This window comes from Mauremys reevesii, linkage group 5 (genome assembly GCF_016161935.1).
Source record: "Mauremys reevesii isolate NIE-2019 linkage group 5, ASM1616193v1, whole genome shotgun sequence".
Lineage (NCBI taxonomy): Eukaryota > Metazoa > Chordata > Testudines > Geoemydidae > Mauremys > Mauremys reevesii.
In genome coordinates, this window is record NC_052627.1 from 56,159,050 (window position 1) to 56,175,199 (window position 16,150).

Below are 16,150 nucleotides of genomic sequence, written 5' to 3' on the forward strand. Positions count from 1 at the left end.
ATGCTAGACTCTGGGCCAGATTCAGCCCTCATGAAAGCAGACACAGGGGATTTGGTCCAGTTTATGCCAGGATAGGGTTGAATTTGATTTTCTGGGTGCATAACAGTGGCTGAAGCATTTTAGGAAAGGCTCCTTTAACAGTGAAACTGTTACTACCTCAGTTGGAGAGCATCAATACATCCTCCCATTGCTTATGTTTAAACACTCTCCTTAATTCCTCCATGTTTCTATGGCAGCAGAATTACCTCCCCATTTCATTCACTACCAAGAGAATTGTTTAAACATGAAGAATTTGGGGCTATTAGGGGTGGATCTGAAGATAGGTCATGATTACAGTTTGTTACATATTCACAGTCTATATTATCATTATCAAAGTTTCTGATTATCTTATGTCCTTTCTTTAGCTTCATGCTCAGCGGTGGCCATTTGAGGATTCTGATTTCGGGCTGTTTCTTTGCAAATTCCTCCCCTTTATACAGAAGGCATCAGTGGGCATCACAGTCCTCAATCTCTGTGCCCTTAGTGTGGACAGGTACAGTATCTCTCATCCTTTTGTTGGACACTGTTCTTTGAGACCTCTCACTTGTGCTTGTTCTAGAACTGAGAGCCAGAAATGGTGTGGTTATACCACAGGTATAAGTGCATACCTTAACAGTATGTCTTGTTCATACTCTCAAAAACATATAGGATTCAGTTTTACTGTTAGGATTTGTTGTATGGCAAGATTTAGTCTTTTTTGAAAGTGTGTGTACTAAAATCCCAATTTTTCCTCACTCAAAGGACAAATAGCTTTCTAGGCGCAAGTCATTGTGAGCAATGATCTAAGAGCACAGCACAGGGGCCGAAGAAACCCTGTGTTCTGATCCTGGCTGGTGCTTACTTCCTTTGTAGCCATGGACAAATCACTCATGCCCAAATTTTCAAACCTGAGTGCCTAAGGTCAAGAACTTACATCCATATGTAGGCCCCTAAATAAAAGTGTCCTTATTTTTCGGGGTGCACTCAAAGAGCATCCAGTGCTCCTACTGATGTCAGTAGATGTCCCATTGACTTAAATAAAGTGGGCCTGATTTTCAAAAGTGTTGAAGTCAGTGGGAGATCCGAGTGCATCTCTGAAACTCAGGTCACTTTTATGTAAGTATTTAACTTTAGACTCCCTCATTTGAAAATGTTGGTATTAACCTCTCTGGGTCAGTTCCTGATTTCACTGGGGTTGAGATTTACTCTGGTGCAACTGAAATTTGAATCTGACCTTACATGTCTGTTTGCCCCCAACACATTAATTCTTATGCAGAAATTGGATTCTCTTAACTTTCACTTAAAGTCGCATTTTTCAGGAACGTAACTACAACATTAAGCGAGGAGTTACGGTACTGATTCTAATCCCACACTAGCTTTATTCTTTAATGGAAATAGCATAGGGTTGTTTTAGTGATTAATTAGTTAATGTTTGTAAAGTATTATATATGTGATAATTGACTACAATGGAGTTACTCCCAATTTACTGCAGTATTAGTGAGAGTAGTATAGGGCCCAGTGGGATTGCACTGGTCAGAATTTATCCCATAAACTATACATTCCACATATGTTGTTGATGTAGGATCTGTCCTTAGAGCACTCTCTCACGATCTCACATTTCTACTTCAAAGTTTTACACTGAGGCAAATATCATTCCCACATCTTTTGGGAGATAAAATTATTTTTCCAGTGCTCAGACCCGGTATTTGGATGGAGTTTTAAGTTTTTCAGTTTTGGGGTGCAGTTAAAGAAATATGAGGTAATAGCACAATGTTATGTTCCATTTCAGATACAGATACTACTAAGTTACCCATGCTGATTGTGGATTATGTAAATTTTTAAATTGTGCATCTTGTTTTCCATGGTGCAAAACTAAGCCAACGTAGTTTTTGGAAGTGCTGCTTTAAGCTTGGCATCATTGCATTAACACAACATCATTTCTTATATTTGTGGACAAATTGTGTATCAAAGTTATCAGCATTTTCAACTAGAATTTGAGAAAGTAAAGCAGAGAATAAAATAAGTATGTCTTACATAAGTAAAAGCTTCATTTGTTATTGCCAAATTAATTGGTCTTATTGTGCAAAGCACAGAAACATGGGTTGGGAGTAAAATAACACTATTTCATAAACATGATAACTATAATATCTTGCTATCAAAGATGATTGGACATCTTTTGTCATTCAAAATAACAAATTTATATGTAAAAACGGATCATGGGTTGTTTGTTACGAACTTCCAAATTAGTGTTAGCAGCAGAAAGAATTTTAGAATTGTTGAAATCACATAGCAAGCTAAATGAATATATTCCAGTAAAATTTGACCAGTTAGCCCTGTAAATTACCAAACCAAGAATCATTCTTATTTTTCATAGGTAACAAGCTAAAAAAAAAACCTTCCAACCTCTTTTGTCATATTAAAAGCCTTGTTAAAATACAAAATAAATCTGAGATCTTACTGGAAAAGAAGTCTGAACACTGATTCAAACTCCAGCGAAATTCTATCTCAAAGGGAAGCCAAGACAAAGCATTGCTGCTTTAACTGCTACTTCTCTAGAGCAATAGGTAATTAAATATCTGGAAAAGTTATACATGGTCATTAATAAAACAGCTTTGTTTTATGCCAGAGCCCCACAGTTGGTGAAAATTACACATACATCCTTGACTTCAAATGGCAGAACTTAATCAGAAAAACCCAGTCTTCCACCTCTTTGGTCACTGTTGCTCCTCTAATCATCTTTTGTAGATGTTAACCCTGATTTATGAACCATATATTTGCTCCTTTTTGCAAGGATTGTCCCTGCCTTTAACTACGTCTGTCTATTATGAAACCCTGCCCATCACCAATGCCCATACAGAAACTGGCCTGCATGGATGGTGTACTAAGGTTTAACTGTTTATGCCCAGAGGAACAATGCTGTTCACATGTGGAGAAGGTTTTTAGAGGCTGACAGACAGTGCCACACCAGCCGTTTACCCTTTAAAGGAAACGCACATTTGTTGCAAATCCCTGTCCGGCATTTTTAAACTCTGGTTCATGGTGATGACTACAGTCTGAGTCTTTTCTAAACAGTGCCTGACTGTGACTAAGGCTATGTCTACAGTACTGCCTAATGTTGGGAAAACTTAGGTCACTAAGGGTTTTTTTTCCCCCACTGAGTTTTTTTACTCTTGCTCATGTCCCAGACAATGATTGTAAGGTGAAGGGTAAAGGTAAGGATCTTATCCCGTATGTATAAGGTCTCATTTAGCCTTTGCTGCATACTGTGCTGTGTGGAATACTCACTCCAGGTTATATGCTTTCATCTGGTAGCCCAGTTTTCAGTATCTATGCAGATGGGCAAGATCATGCCAATAAACCACAGCACTGAGTGGTCACCATAAATATCCTCCCAGCCACCACCCAGCTGGCTGCAGCTGAGCTGGCTTTTCTAGTGAGCAGTCATTCTAATCTCTTCCCAAAAAGAACAGATCAATAGCAGGAGAACCAGTGTGGTTTAGTGGAGTTAGCATAGGAATGAAAGCAAGGGATTATTTGTACTCTAAATTTGATTCTGACAATAACTTGTTCTTTGTCCTTGGTCAAATCACTTCCCCTTTGTGCATTAGTTTCCCCTTCTGTAAAATGGGGATGGTAGTACTTAACTACTATAGGGTTGTTGTGATGATTATATAATGTTTCTTAACCTCTATATAAACAGGGGAGTAGTGAGTAGGAGCAGATAGATGATTTTACCTCTGTATTCAGCATTGGTGAGACCGATACGGGAATACTGCATATGGAGAGGGTGCAGGAAAAACCCACAAAAATAATTCAAAACCTGGGGGAAAAGCCTTCCAATGAGACACTTAAAAACCTCTGTCGATTCAGTTTATCAAACAGAAAATTGAGAATGACTTGATTACAGTGTATAAGGCCTGGTCTACACTAGGAGGGGGGATCGATCTAAGATACGCAACTTCAGCTACGAAAATAGCGTAGCTGAAGTCAACGTATCTTAGATCGACTTAGATTGACTTACTTCACGTCCTGGCAGCACAGGATCGATGGCCGCCGCTCCACTGTCAACTCTGCTTCCACCTCTCGCCCTGGTGGAGTTCTGGAGTCAACGGGGAGCGTGTTCAGGGATCGATGTATCACGTCTAGACGAGATGCAATACATCGATCCCCGATAGATCCGGCATACCCTAAGACATACCCTAAGTACCTCTTCAGGAAGAAAATACCGGATACTAAAGGGCTCTTCATTCTAGTGGAGGAAGGCATAAGAACCAATGGCTGGAAGATGAAGTGAGGCAAATTCCAATCAGAAATAAGGCACGCATTTTTAACAGTGAGGGTGATTAACCATTGGAACAATCTGCCAAGGATAGTGGTGGATTCTCCATCTCTTGATGTCTTCAAATCAAGACGGGATGCTTTTTTTGAAGCATACACTTTAGCCAAACACAAACTATTGGGCTCAATGCAGGAGTACCCAGCTAAGTTCCCTGTAAGCTGTGCAGCTGCGTAGCTGTGCAGCAGCCTACTAAGTGCCATGTAAGCGCTCAGGGAAACCACCCAGTCAGGACCTGCTGCAGCCAGGGGAGGGGCAGCCCAAACCCAATCCTGGCCCAGACCTGACATGGCCAGGGGAGGGGATGCCTATCCTGTGGCCCAGCCCCAGAGCTGCCATGGTGGGGAGAGCCCTGAGCCTCCACCCACACTCCAAACCCCTCAGCCCCACACCCGCCCCATGAATTTTGTTATGTGCACCAATATAAAGATGATGTGTCACACATCACCTCCATACTGGTGCACATAACAAAATTCATTCCACACATGTGGGAAAAATTAGAGGGAACACTGCCCAGATTATATTTAAAGGTCTGTTATATACAGAAGATAAGACTAGATCGGAGTGGGCAAACTTTTTGGCCCGAGGGCCACATCTGGGTATGAAAATTGTATGGCAGGCCATGAATGCTCACGAAATTAATGTGATGGTGGACTCTGGGGTGGGGTTGGGATGAGGGGTTGGGGGTGCAGGAGGGTGCTCTGGGCTGTGACCATGGGTTTTGGAGGGCGGGAGGAGGATCAGGGCTGGGGCGGGGGCACAGGAGGGGGACAGGGGTGCAGGCTGCAGGTGGTGCTTACCTCAAGCAGCTCCCGGAAGCAGTGGCACGTCCCCCCTCTGGATCCTACACAGAGGGGTAGCCAGGCCAATGGGAGCTGCGTGGTTGGGGCAGGGGTGATGTGCAGAGCCCCCTGGTTGCCTCTATTCATAGGAGCTGGAGGGGGGACATGCCGCTGCTTCTGGGAGCTGCGTGGAGCCACAGCACACGCAGAGTGTGGCAAGCCCTGGACCTTGCTCCTTAGCAGGAGCTCAAGGGCCGGCTGTCTGAAAGGCCAGATGCAGCCCCTGGGCCATAGTTTGCCCATCCCTGGACTAGATGATTTAATGGTTCCTTGTAGTCTTAAACTCTATGAATCTAAAAGCATTATATACATGCCAAATAGTAGGGAGGACTGGTTAGAGGCAATGAAGATCAAGTGAGGATAAATAATTAAGACTGTATAGTAAAAGAAAGCAGAGAGAACTGGAGAAGGACAGCAAGGGATGGACACAATACGATACAGGAGCAAGCAAGTGGGTAAACAACATAATAGGAAAGCTAAAGATTGAAAAGAAAGAAGATGGGGCTTTTCAAAGAATAGAGAGAATAACAAATGCAGAAAAAGAGACAAGAAAACAATCTGGAGATGAATAGAATGTGTTAGACATTGATGGCAAGAAAAGGAAAAGAAAAACAAAAGAAAAAGAAAAGTCAGAAAACACACACATGGCTTTTAGGTTGGGGAATTGAATGCAATGTATTATGCTCCTTTGTTTTATAATACTTCCCTGATATACATACTATATTTCGGTAAGTTTGAAGGAATCAAACTCTGCATCATTTTCACGCACCTAATTATAGGCCGTTGGGGGCTAGAGAAAGATCCTTTGTATTAAATAGTTCACAGTACAAACACTTGTAAAATTACAATACGCTATTTTACTGAAGTTATCCTTGTACCAATTGAGTACAGCTGACCATATAATTTCTGTATGAAAATGTATTCAACAAATTCTGATAATCAAATTATTAAATTTATTCTTTATTTGAAATTATTCAAATTCAATAAATAATTCTTGGTCTGATGAGTCATTTGAATTGTGAGCTGCAAAAATCGCAACTGAATATGCAGGACCCAATTCTCCACTGCCCTCCCTCTTGTATAGTGATTTACAGCTGTGCAAAAAGGTTGTAAAACATGACCAATTCTGAATAATAGTTTACTTTGCACACGTGTAAATGACTGCACAAAGTGTAGAGAAGTAGAGAATCAGGTTCACAACTTGCAATTCACTCAATTACAAAAGTTATATGAGTAACTAACAGCACGAACTTCAGATAGTGTATTTGACTGTAATTTGCAGTTCAAAGTTACACACAATATTAGTTATATATATCATCCAATTGGGGAACTGAAATAATATCACGACTTGTGTATCTGAATAAGAATTTTACAAACATACAATTCAAGGTTCAGTTTCTATTACTATTCATGTACATATGCTGAAATTATCCTTCTTGGATATTCCTGATAATAAAATTCAAGCACTTGAATTTTTTTCACAAAGCAACATTGAAAAGGGTCAGAGATATGATCAGACAAACTTGATTTTGAAAGTGAATAAATATTATGGCAGAATTTCTTTGGCTATTCAGTCAGCTCTGTTACTGAGGGTAATTTCCTAAATCATTCAACTACAGTTTGCTCAGTTAGATGATCTTATAGCTTTGTCTCATATGCCCTCCAGGGACTGAGCAATCACCTAAACTCTTAGGGCATTCTCAGAGCATAGGAATACATTTCAAATAAGGTTTTTTTTTGTTTTTCCTTTTTTTCCCCCCTGCAAGTCTAAAATGGCCTAAGCTGTTTTAATATCTTGAAGAGCTTATATAAGAGCTTTTCCCCAGCATGTCTTGCAAGTATGCTGTATGAGCCTGTAGTATACACCAGAGAGAGAGATTCTAGTCTGTATACTATTAAAGTGATGAAAAACTGAGCACTTTGCAGCTTCCACTTTTATATTCTCTGCTATTATTCTACAGTCCTGCCATCCAATAGTTTTCCTCTGAGAGTAAGGGCCCAATCCTGCATCCATTGATTCAGTCTATTTCCCAAATATCCTTGCTGTATGAGACTGAATTCATAAGTCCACCATCACATTAATGAGATTGTACATGGAACTTCCACCAGGCCCTACAATGACTAACAACATCTCCCATTGATATTTTTACTGTTTCAGTGGGCCCATATTCATATTGTACATAACTATTGCGTAAGGAGTTGGACAGTATGTCTAGGATTCCTATTTTGTTTTCCAAACTTCAGAAAAATGCTTCTTCAACAGACAGTATGATAAACCTATACCTCCCCATTTGGAATTACTATACTATATTAATTTATTGCTATTTTGGGGAAGTAAACAAACAAATTAAGCATAAACAGTTTGCAAAGTGGAACTGAATAGATTAAAGAATTCTGCCCATTGGGCCACTTTAGATTATTACAAGGGGACAATATACTGTTGCTGCCAGAGAACCACAGCCTGTTCCTGAACAGTACTGGTAACCTCTTTATTTTTAAATGGATAACGTTATGGAAAAAAGTGTACTGTTTTTAGCATGGATTTTATTTTCAGACTTTCTTACCCCGTGCTTCAGTTTCTCATAGGAAAAGTGATGTAGGTACTGCGACTGAATTGACATGCTGTCAATAGCACTATCTAGCACCCATACTATTTGTATTCTGAGGCCAGGCTAGAAATTGCCCCATATTATAAAATCTGGTATTTTTAGCATTTAAAATAAATGGAAAATTGCACTTTAAGCAGAGTAAACAAAACACACGTTTTTCTGCTTGTGACTGGTTTTGTTTTGGGTTTTTTTTTAGTATTTTAGTCTAGGAAGATTGACAGCCCTACTCTGGATATAAAATATTAGTTAACTGCCTGCAGATACAGTGCTGCCCTGTGTAAATATTTGTATCCAGCTGTCTACCACCAACCTCCTGATCTGTTCCCCAATGCTGCTGGTGGCATTATGGGTGGTAGGTTTCCTGGATGAGTAGGATCCTCTGTTATCACATAGGTAACACAGATCTAAGGCTGCCACTCTGAGGTAGTTTAAGGAATCAAGAACCATCCCTGATATGTTAAGACAACCCAAGAGCTCTAGATCTTAATAAAGAAAATAGGCTGAAATGTCATGCTTATCTCTTTATTTTAGGTACAGAGCAGTTGCCTCCTGGAGTCGTGTTCAGGGAATTGGTATCCCCATGATCACTGCTATTGAAATTTTCTCCATTTGGATTCTCTCCTTTATACTGGCTATTCCAGAAGCAATTGGTTTTGTCATGATACCTTTCAAATACAAAGATGAAAATCATACTACCTGCATGCTCAATGCTACAAACAAGTTTATGATGGTATGTATAATATTAAAGTAATCAAAGTTCCTTCTTTTGCAATCAACAGTTTAGAATATAGACTCTTGCAGGATGTCGGACTGAAGAGTGAAACAAAGCTTTATTTATCCATTAAAGTTTGAGACTCATACAAAAGTAGATTAATTAGGATAGGGAACTTCAGTTTTACTCATGAGTCCCCATATTCAGCCTCAGCTAATAAAAGTAAATCTGACCTTAAAGCATTATCCTTTGAAAGACTTGAAAGACTCATGTGAGGACGTGAATCCCAGGAGGCTGAGAGCATTAGGAAACATGTTTAAAATGCACATTTCCTGTAGAAAACTAGTTCCATGTGGACTTACAAGGCAAACAAAAGGATGCCTATTTCTCTTAAATGAGCCCAGTTTTGTACTTCGATGTAAGCTTCTTGCAGCTCAGATTCCTTAATTAATCATTTACAGACATCTTGCTGTAGGTTTTATAACTTGGACATGTCAATAAGTAAGTGCTGTATACAGAGTCTACAAGTTGGTAAAGGTTGTGGGTGTATTTTTTGTTGTTCATTTGAACTTTTCTTTATCACACTCATGTAGTCCTCATGGGAGTTTTAGAAAGTGAAGTGTTCCTTTTCAGCACAGAACAGGTCCACCATGGGAAACAGCAGTGCAAGTTTCCCTACATTCCCCTACCAAGATGCTTCAAGCATGATCTGGAGGAACATCCTGTAGCAGGGAAAATTATTCTCTCTGTGTATGTCTTCTCAGTCCTTGTCTCTCTGCCAACAAGGTGGCAAATGGCAATCTCCACCTGCCCAGCCCAGGCAGAAAAAATTTTAAAATGTGAGGCTTGACTCTTTTGGGTTTCTGCTACCAGAATCCAGGCTGTGTATCCCACGTGGTGGAACTTCTGCCCACAGAGAATACAGCTATGCAAAGAGCCCACCACCCCCTCCTCCATGTGGTAATGATGAGAAAAGAGCCAACTAATACAATTCAGAAAATCAGCTGGGGAGGGAGTTTGGCCAGTGCACTAAGGGTGTGTGCTGATTCATCATATGCCCTGAGTGGCTTTTCTAGGTGTGCTCCTATGAAGTCCCATCTGGAACGTAAAGTCGTTCCTCTGAGACATCCTCCTGAACTATTTCCTTTACGCCTCCCTCCCAATAACACCTCTCAGATCTCAGTTCTGGACTTTATCTATACAACAGGAGAAGGAGTAAGTTCACTGAAGTTTGACCTGGTTATATCCTAGCTAGTGGGGAGATCCATTGGAAGTTGGGTGCACTGGGCTTTAAAACCCTACTTAAGACCCAAAATCATTCTAGAGGAGAAGTGCTATTGGGCTCAGTTCTGAAAATCTTATCCTGAGTAGTACTTTCTTACTAACAGTCCCACTGGCTTCAATGGGAATATTTGTGTGATAGTCAACATGTATTAAGGTTTCAGAACCAGGCCTATGACCAGTGGTCCCTCCTTTCCTTCGACCTGTCCAGAGAGAAAGCTTTCCCTTAGTAACTTATGTTTTCTCTCAAGTAACCCATGGCTGTACTGATGGAGTGCATAAAAAATCAACCTCATTAAATGGACGTCAATTAATCTGGAGTATAGCTTTGATTTTGTCCCTTTTCAGAAGCTGAGCACTATTCAGAAATATACATAAACAAGATCTCAGACCTCTGACTTCTTTCTACAGTAATTAGGAGACACATAATCCTCCATTATTAACATCATGATATTTTGGTGTGGGAACTGTGATGTTACAAGTAAGATCACATCCGTTAGGAATAAACAAGCTGGGGAAAGAGTTTGAGAAAGAAGGGAGTGGTCCCATTTTACACACATCCGGCTCAGTGACTAATAACCTAGAGACAGGAAGTATTTAAAATGTCATATTTCAATGGAGAGTTTTGGTGATTAAAACAGCTCTTCTTTAAAAAGGGAAAATAGAATACAGCATGTCCTCAAGTGTGCAAATATAGCTGCCAACAGAGGAATAAATTTTTTTGTCAAATGTAATATGCTTCCTAAATCATTACCAGCAGTTTAACTGTACATAGGAAAATACTGGGAAGTTATTGTTGGGCCTGATTTCCTGTCATGAAAGTCACATAGCACACGTACCAGGTAAATAAATGGTTAAAACTAACCGGGCAGCTGAAGCCATTGGAAGCAGCCAGTCTTAAGCTTCACATTTTCCAGACAAGTACACATTAAGTGGCCTCTATCTGCCTACTACATAAGCACACCAACTAGTAATCTATCCACTGACAGCTGAGGATGATTACACTTACAAGACATTTTTAACCTGCCCATTTTGGAATCCAGAACAGTTTACAGGAGCCTTAAAAGGTAAATGACTTTTGCTGAGAAAGGCTCTTATCAAGACTTGTTATCCTAGAGGTTTAATATGCAGTGTAGTGTTTGTGTTATTATTGGGACTTGGGAGTCAACCTGCAGCTTGTTTCTATTTGGCAAGTCAGTTGTGTGGTAAGTGTTGAGCACTGATTTACATGAATGAGCATAAATACCCAGCAAGCACTTCCTGAAGCTGCAATTTCCAACCCAAGACAGATTGTAACAAAGTTATAGACAGGTTATCACCAGGGTAAATTAAATGTTTATGCTGCTGCCAAATGCCTGTTTTGTCTCTATAAAGTATTCAAGGCTAAAGGTCATCTCCCTGATTCCTCTACATTAGATATAGAAATAGCATGGCAATCAAGGGCATAATATGCTAGGTGCAAACCTTGGTAAGAGAACACCTTATAACTATTCAGTTTAATATAAGGGATGAGTTTAGTCACACCATTATGGAGATTAAAATACAGGTTTATTTATTACTAATTCAAACCCTTTAAAACTTTGGGCTAATTAACAAGTGATGATAAATCAGGAGTAGGAATTAGATATATTTATCTTGTTTCCTGAGAAATGTCTTGATGATGCCTCAGAAAAAAATCTTCTGCAAACAGTCAGAATCCTACTCCACCACAAACACATTTTACAAGGAACAAGAATGCACAAAGTTCACTCCACTTAATAGGCTCAGAAGAACCACTATCAACCACCACATGTTCTGTTATATTTCTGTTGTCCATTGCATTGCATTTGGAGAGAATTCATTCTCTTTTTTCTCTCATCTTCAGTTTTACAAAAACGCAAAGGATTGGTGGCTGTTTGGATTTTATTTCTGTGTGCCACTAGCATGTACTGCTGTCTTTTACACACTAATGACTTGTGAAATGTTAAACAGAAGGAACAACAATTTGAGAATTGCCCTCAGCGAACATCTTAAGCAGGTAAATATTAGGGAATCCCAGATCGGGAAAACACTGCTGCTGTGTCTGCAAGTTGGTTTATAAACATTTCAAAACAGGTTTTAATAAAATAAATTCCAGAAATAGAAAGTGAGGTTACCGGTGACTTCTGACCTTGAGGTATTCAACCAAACCCAGAACACAAGAGTAATTTATAGAATACGTAGATATTGGAGACTGTATGTTCAAGAAACTAAACAGTGTTTATTTCCTTTCCTAAGAAAGTGTGAGAGTTTTGCTCATCCACTCTTTAACCTTAAATCTCTACTGGCTAAATTCCTTGGAATGCTGCTACAAAGATTTGGCAAAAAATATATTTTCTGAATTTTTACCCCTAAACATAAAGCTCTGCTTGTCCTTTCCACTTTAGCTATAGCTGAATACTTTACATTTCTTGAAAAGAGCTACAGATCATGCATCCTGGTTATAAACACTTTGGCCTTGTCTACACTAGACTTTTTGGAGAAATCACCCTTTGTTGTACTGGTGGTAGAAACAGTAAGAGCACTAGTGTAGACAGAGTTCGGGCCGCCATCAGCATTTTTGCCACTCTCTCATCTACACCTACTCTGAACACTTTTAGATAGTGATAAAAACATCAATGTCTTGTTTACACAGATGCTCCCATCATTGCAACCATGAGTGGCAAAAAGAAGTCTAGTGTAAACACTAATTATGGCACAAAGTTACTCACAGTAATATCAGACCGTACTTTGCTTGGTTTGCAGCTCTTTTCTATATTACCTTCCAGACTGCAGTTTTAAAACCTTTAGCCAAGTCCCTGCAATTAAGGTCTGAAAGGAGGCTACAATTGCTACCTCACCCCCTCAAATCCTGACCCTCTGTCTACAGCTGTGAATGACCCTTTAAAGCCTGTACCTGTGCAGTCTCACTGCACAAGGGTGAGTCCTAGGGTTTTTACCCCATTCATAATACAAAGTGAGCTCTATGAGAGTGCTCTCCACAGCTGTGCTTGAAAGGGAATAGAGCCAGAGTCAGGTAGGCCAAAGGAGAGACTGCATCCTCCACCATGCAGATGCTCCAGTCCTTCCCCATATGGGGCAGGTGGCTTTAGGACCCCAGAGTCCACTCCAGCCATTAGAAATAGAAGTGTGTGGAGAAGACTCCTCCCACTACTTTCCCCTTGCTGTGATCTCCAAAGCCCAGCCAAGGTGGATTTATGCCTCAGTTTATAAAAAAGTGTCTTTTAATTGTCATTTTTGCTCTCTCACTTTCTCCCTTTCCTCACACAGCCTCCTCCACATTAATGCTTAATTGTGCTCCTGGCTGCAGCAGCCCCATTCTTAGCACAGAAGTCAAAGTTACATCAGATTTCATATTTTGATAACTGCTATTACAAGAAAGAAGCAATAATAATATTAAGTCATATCTGGAGATTAACTGGAGTAATGTGGCTGAAAATTGTAACAGAGGCTTACCCTGCATGTTATATTCCAGTGGCAGCTGCAGAGGCAACAACTATATTCTTAAACTCCCTCCCCCCACACACACACACACAATTCCTTTCACTAACCCACCCACACCTGCTGGACAGGACATATGCATTGACAAGACTCAGGTGAAACCACCTGTAAAGGCCTGAGCCTGAAGTCTGCTCATGAAAAGCTCCCATTCAATTTAATAATTGTTCCTGAATAAACATGACTTTTGCATGAGCAATCTTAAGTGCATGCTATTTTTGTGCTGCTATCACTTCCCTGCCCTTATATAGCAATGTGACTGACATGTATCAGTAATCTTTTTCTTTGCTTTCTTCCTTCAGCGTCGAGAAGTTGCAAAGACAGTTTTCTGTCTGGTAGTGATTTTTGCCCTTTGCTGGTTTCCTCTCCATTTGAGCCGAATTTTGAAGAAAATGGTATACAATGAAAGGGACCCTAACAGATGTGAACTGCTCAAGTACTGTATCTTCTTATCTCAACCATTTAGAATGAAAAAATATAGGGTGATATGTTACCTAGAGTTTAATGTGATTGTTCATGCAGCTGTGAGAACTGGTAACTTAACCAGTCAGAGCCAGACACTAGAAGATTATAAGTGCCGACTCTCTTCCATTTTCTGATCTTTCCATTATATCCTTCAGTTTTAGGGGATTCCATTCCAATGAGGTTTCATGATAGAGCAGAATTTGGACCATTGCCATTATGTTCACCTTCCTCTCATTTTTCCAAACTGGAATGTCTGACTAGTTATTTCAGACAAGCCTTTACTGACACATTGCCTATGCTAGAAGATCAGTATAGACCAGTGGTTCCCAAACTTTAACAACCTGTGAACCCCTTTCAATAGAATGTCAAGTCTCACGAACCCCTTCCTAAAAATGAATATTTCCAGGAATTTTCTCCTTTACCTGAGTATAAATTATAAAAGCAGTGATCTTGGAAATATAAAATTTGTTTTTATGACATGCTTATTACACACTATTTATGATTAATTATTATTATTTATCATTACAGTATTTTTATTAAACTATTAAAGGGTAACACTCTTCCAAGATCTCACTTTCGTAGCTTGTGTCAGTTTGAATAAGCCTGTTATAAGACAAGGCTCCTATGTTTCATCAAGGAGTATCAGATGTAAAGGAGCAGGAAGGTATTTAAGAAGCCAGCTCAAAGAGTTCCTTCTACACAAGCATTCAGGTCCTCAGCAGTCCAGGCAAAGAACGTACATTACAACAAAGCTTAAGCTTGTTCTTCATAATAATTTTAAAAACAATACTAGCTGCCTATTTAATTTTAAAAACAGCAAAAAAAATCCACCTCCCTTTCCATTTCTTATAAGGAGTCTTGCAGTTTAAATCTCCTCAGTGTGATAGAGATGCTTGCTTTGATCTGCTTAGCTCTTGGAAGTCCAGGGGCTGCTGGCCCTGGGCTGCCCGGGGTCTCAAGGGCCAGCTCTGTCCGCCATTAGAGAATTTTTTCCTGAGAACCCCCTGTAACATTTCATGAACCCCAGTTTGGGAACCACTGGTATAGACAGTAGAGAATTGGCCTATACATCAGAGAAAAGTATCCATGTGCTATGCTTGTGCCCTTACAATGTGTAAAGAGTTGTAATTATTTTACTTTCTCTTTTGTTGCCTAGTTTCTTGTTGCCACTGGATTACATCAGCATTAACCTGGCAACCATGAACTCTTGTATAAACCCCATAGCTCTCTATTTTGTGAGCAAGAAGTTTAAAAACTGTTTCCAGGTAAGACATCTGGCATGAGACATTTTTATGTAGCTGTCCCGCAGACATGCTCCATTAAAGTACTTAATGATAATATAGTACTTTATATATATAATTTTATATACCGGTATATAATTTATAAAGTTTAAGGAAGAGCATGTAAAGGTATGAAGTTATCTAATTTATTAGCTAGAAGGTCACATAGCACACATACCAGACTGAGAGCTGAAACTATCCATGCAGTGTAGGTACTAAACCAGTATAATAGAATTTTGACAAACTCCACCAAGTCAAACATTCAGTGATCTGTGCATGTACATGCTAGGTACTGTCTACCCACCTAATGTGCATACATGGAGTGGAATTAATTTGATCACATTTCTCCCAATATTAGCATCTACTCAGAATGATGAATACGTCTGGCAGAAATCACAATCTCTCCATCATCAGGAAATCACACTTTGGCTCAAATTTTCAACTTTGGAAGCCCAAAGTTAGGAAACTAAATCCAAACTCAGGAAGTTAAATAAGTGGAATGGCTTTCAGAGTTGCTGGACAGCTGTATAGTCCATTTTTCACATGAACTCAAAATGGAAACCTGAAAACTTCGGGCTAAAGTAACCTCCTTTACTTATCACACTGTACCTCCAGATTGCTATTGGTGGTGCTTCCTGAAGTACCCATTCACAACAAAAGTAGTAAAGTGAGAGAGAAGATGAGAGTGAAGAGAGAATAGAAAGAAGTAGAATGGGGGGAGGGAACTGTGAAACCAGCTGACCGTTCAAAATATGTATAGTTTCCTTAGCTGTTAGGATTATATGCAAAGGAAAGAAAGCAAACCTGCCAATGTGCAACACAAGCCAATGAATCATGTGACAAATGGTTTCCATGTAGAACACCTGTGTTTTGTTCAGCATTGCATGCACTAATTTAGAGGATTTTTAGGATATTTCCAGGGCTGGCTCTAGGCACCAGGATTCCAAGCATGTGCTTGGGGTGGCACTCTTCAAGAGGTGACATTCCGGCCCTTTGGGGCAGCATTTTTAAAGGGGCAGCACTCTAGCTTTTTTTTTTTTTTTTTTTTTTTTGCTTGGGGTGGCAAAATACCTGGAGCTGGCCCTGGATAT

General features: G+C 39.8%; 1 protein-coding gene across 1 annotated transcript in view; it reads left to right on the plus strand.

The window, feature by feature from the left end:
* EDNRA (endothelin receptor type A) overlaps positions 1-16,150 on the plus strand; it is a 41,630-nt gene that overhangs the window by 21,292 nt on the left and 4,188 nt on the right. Inside the window, exons 3-7 of the mRNA XM_039540454.1 lie at positions 405-532; positions 8,337-8,535; positions 11,663-11,815; positions 13,617-13,750; positions 14,936-15,044. Coding sequence (XP_039396388.1) covers positions 405-532; positions 8,337-8,535; positions 11,663-11,815; positions 13,617-13,750; positions 14,936-15,044 — 723 coding nt within the window. The remainder of the gene's footprint in view (positions 1-404; positions 533-8,336; positions 8,536-11,662; positions 11,816-13,616; positions 13,751-14,935; positions 15,045-16,150) is intronic.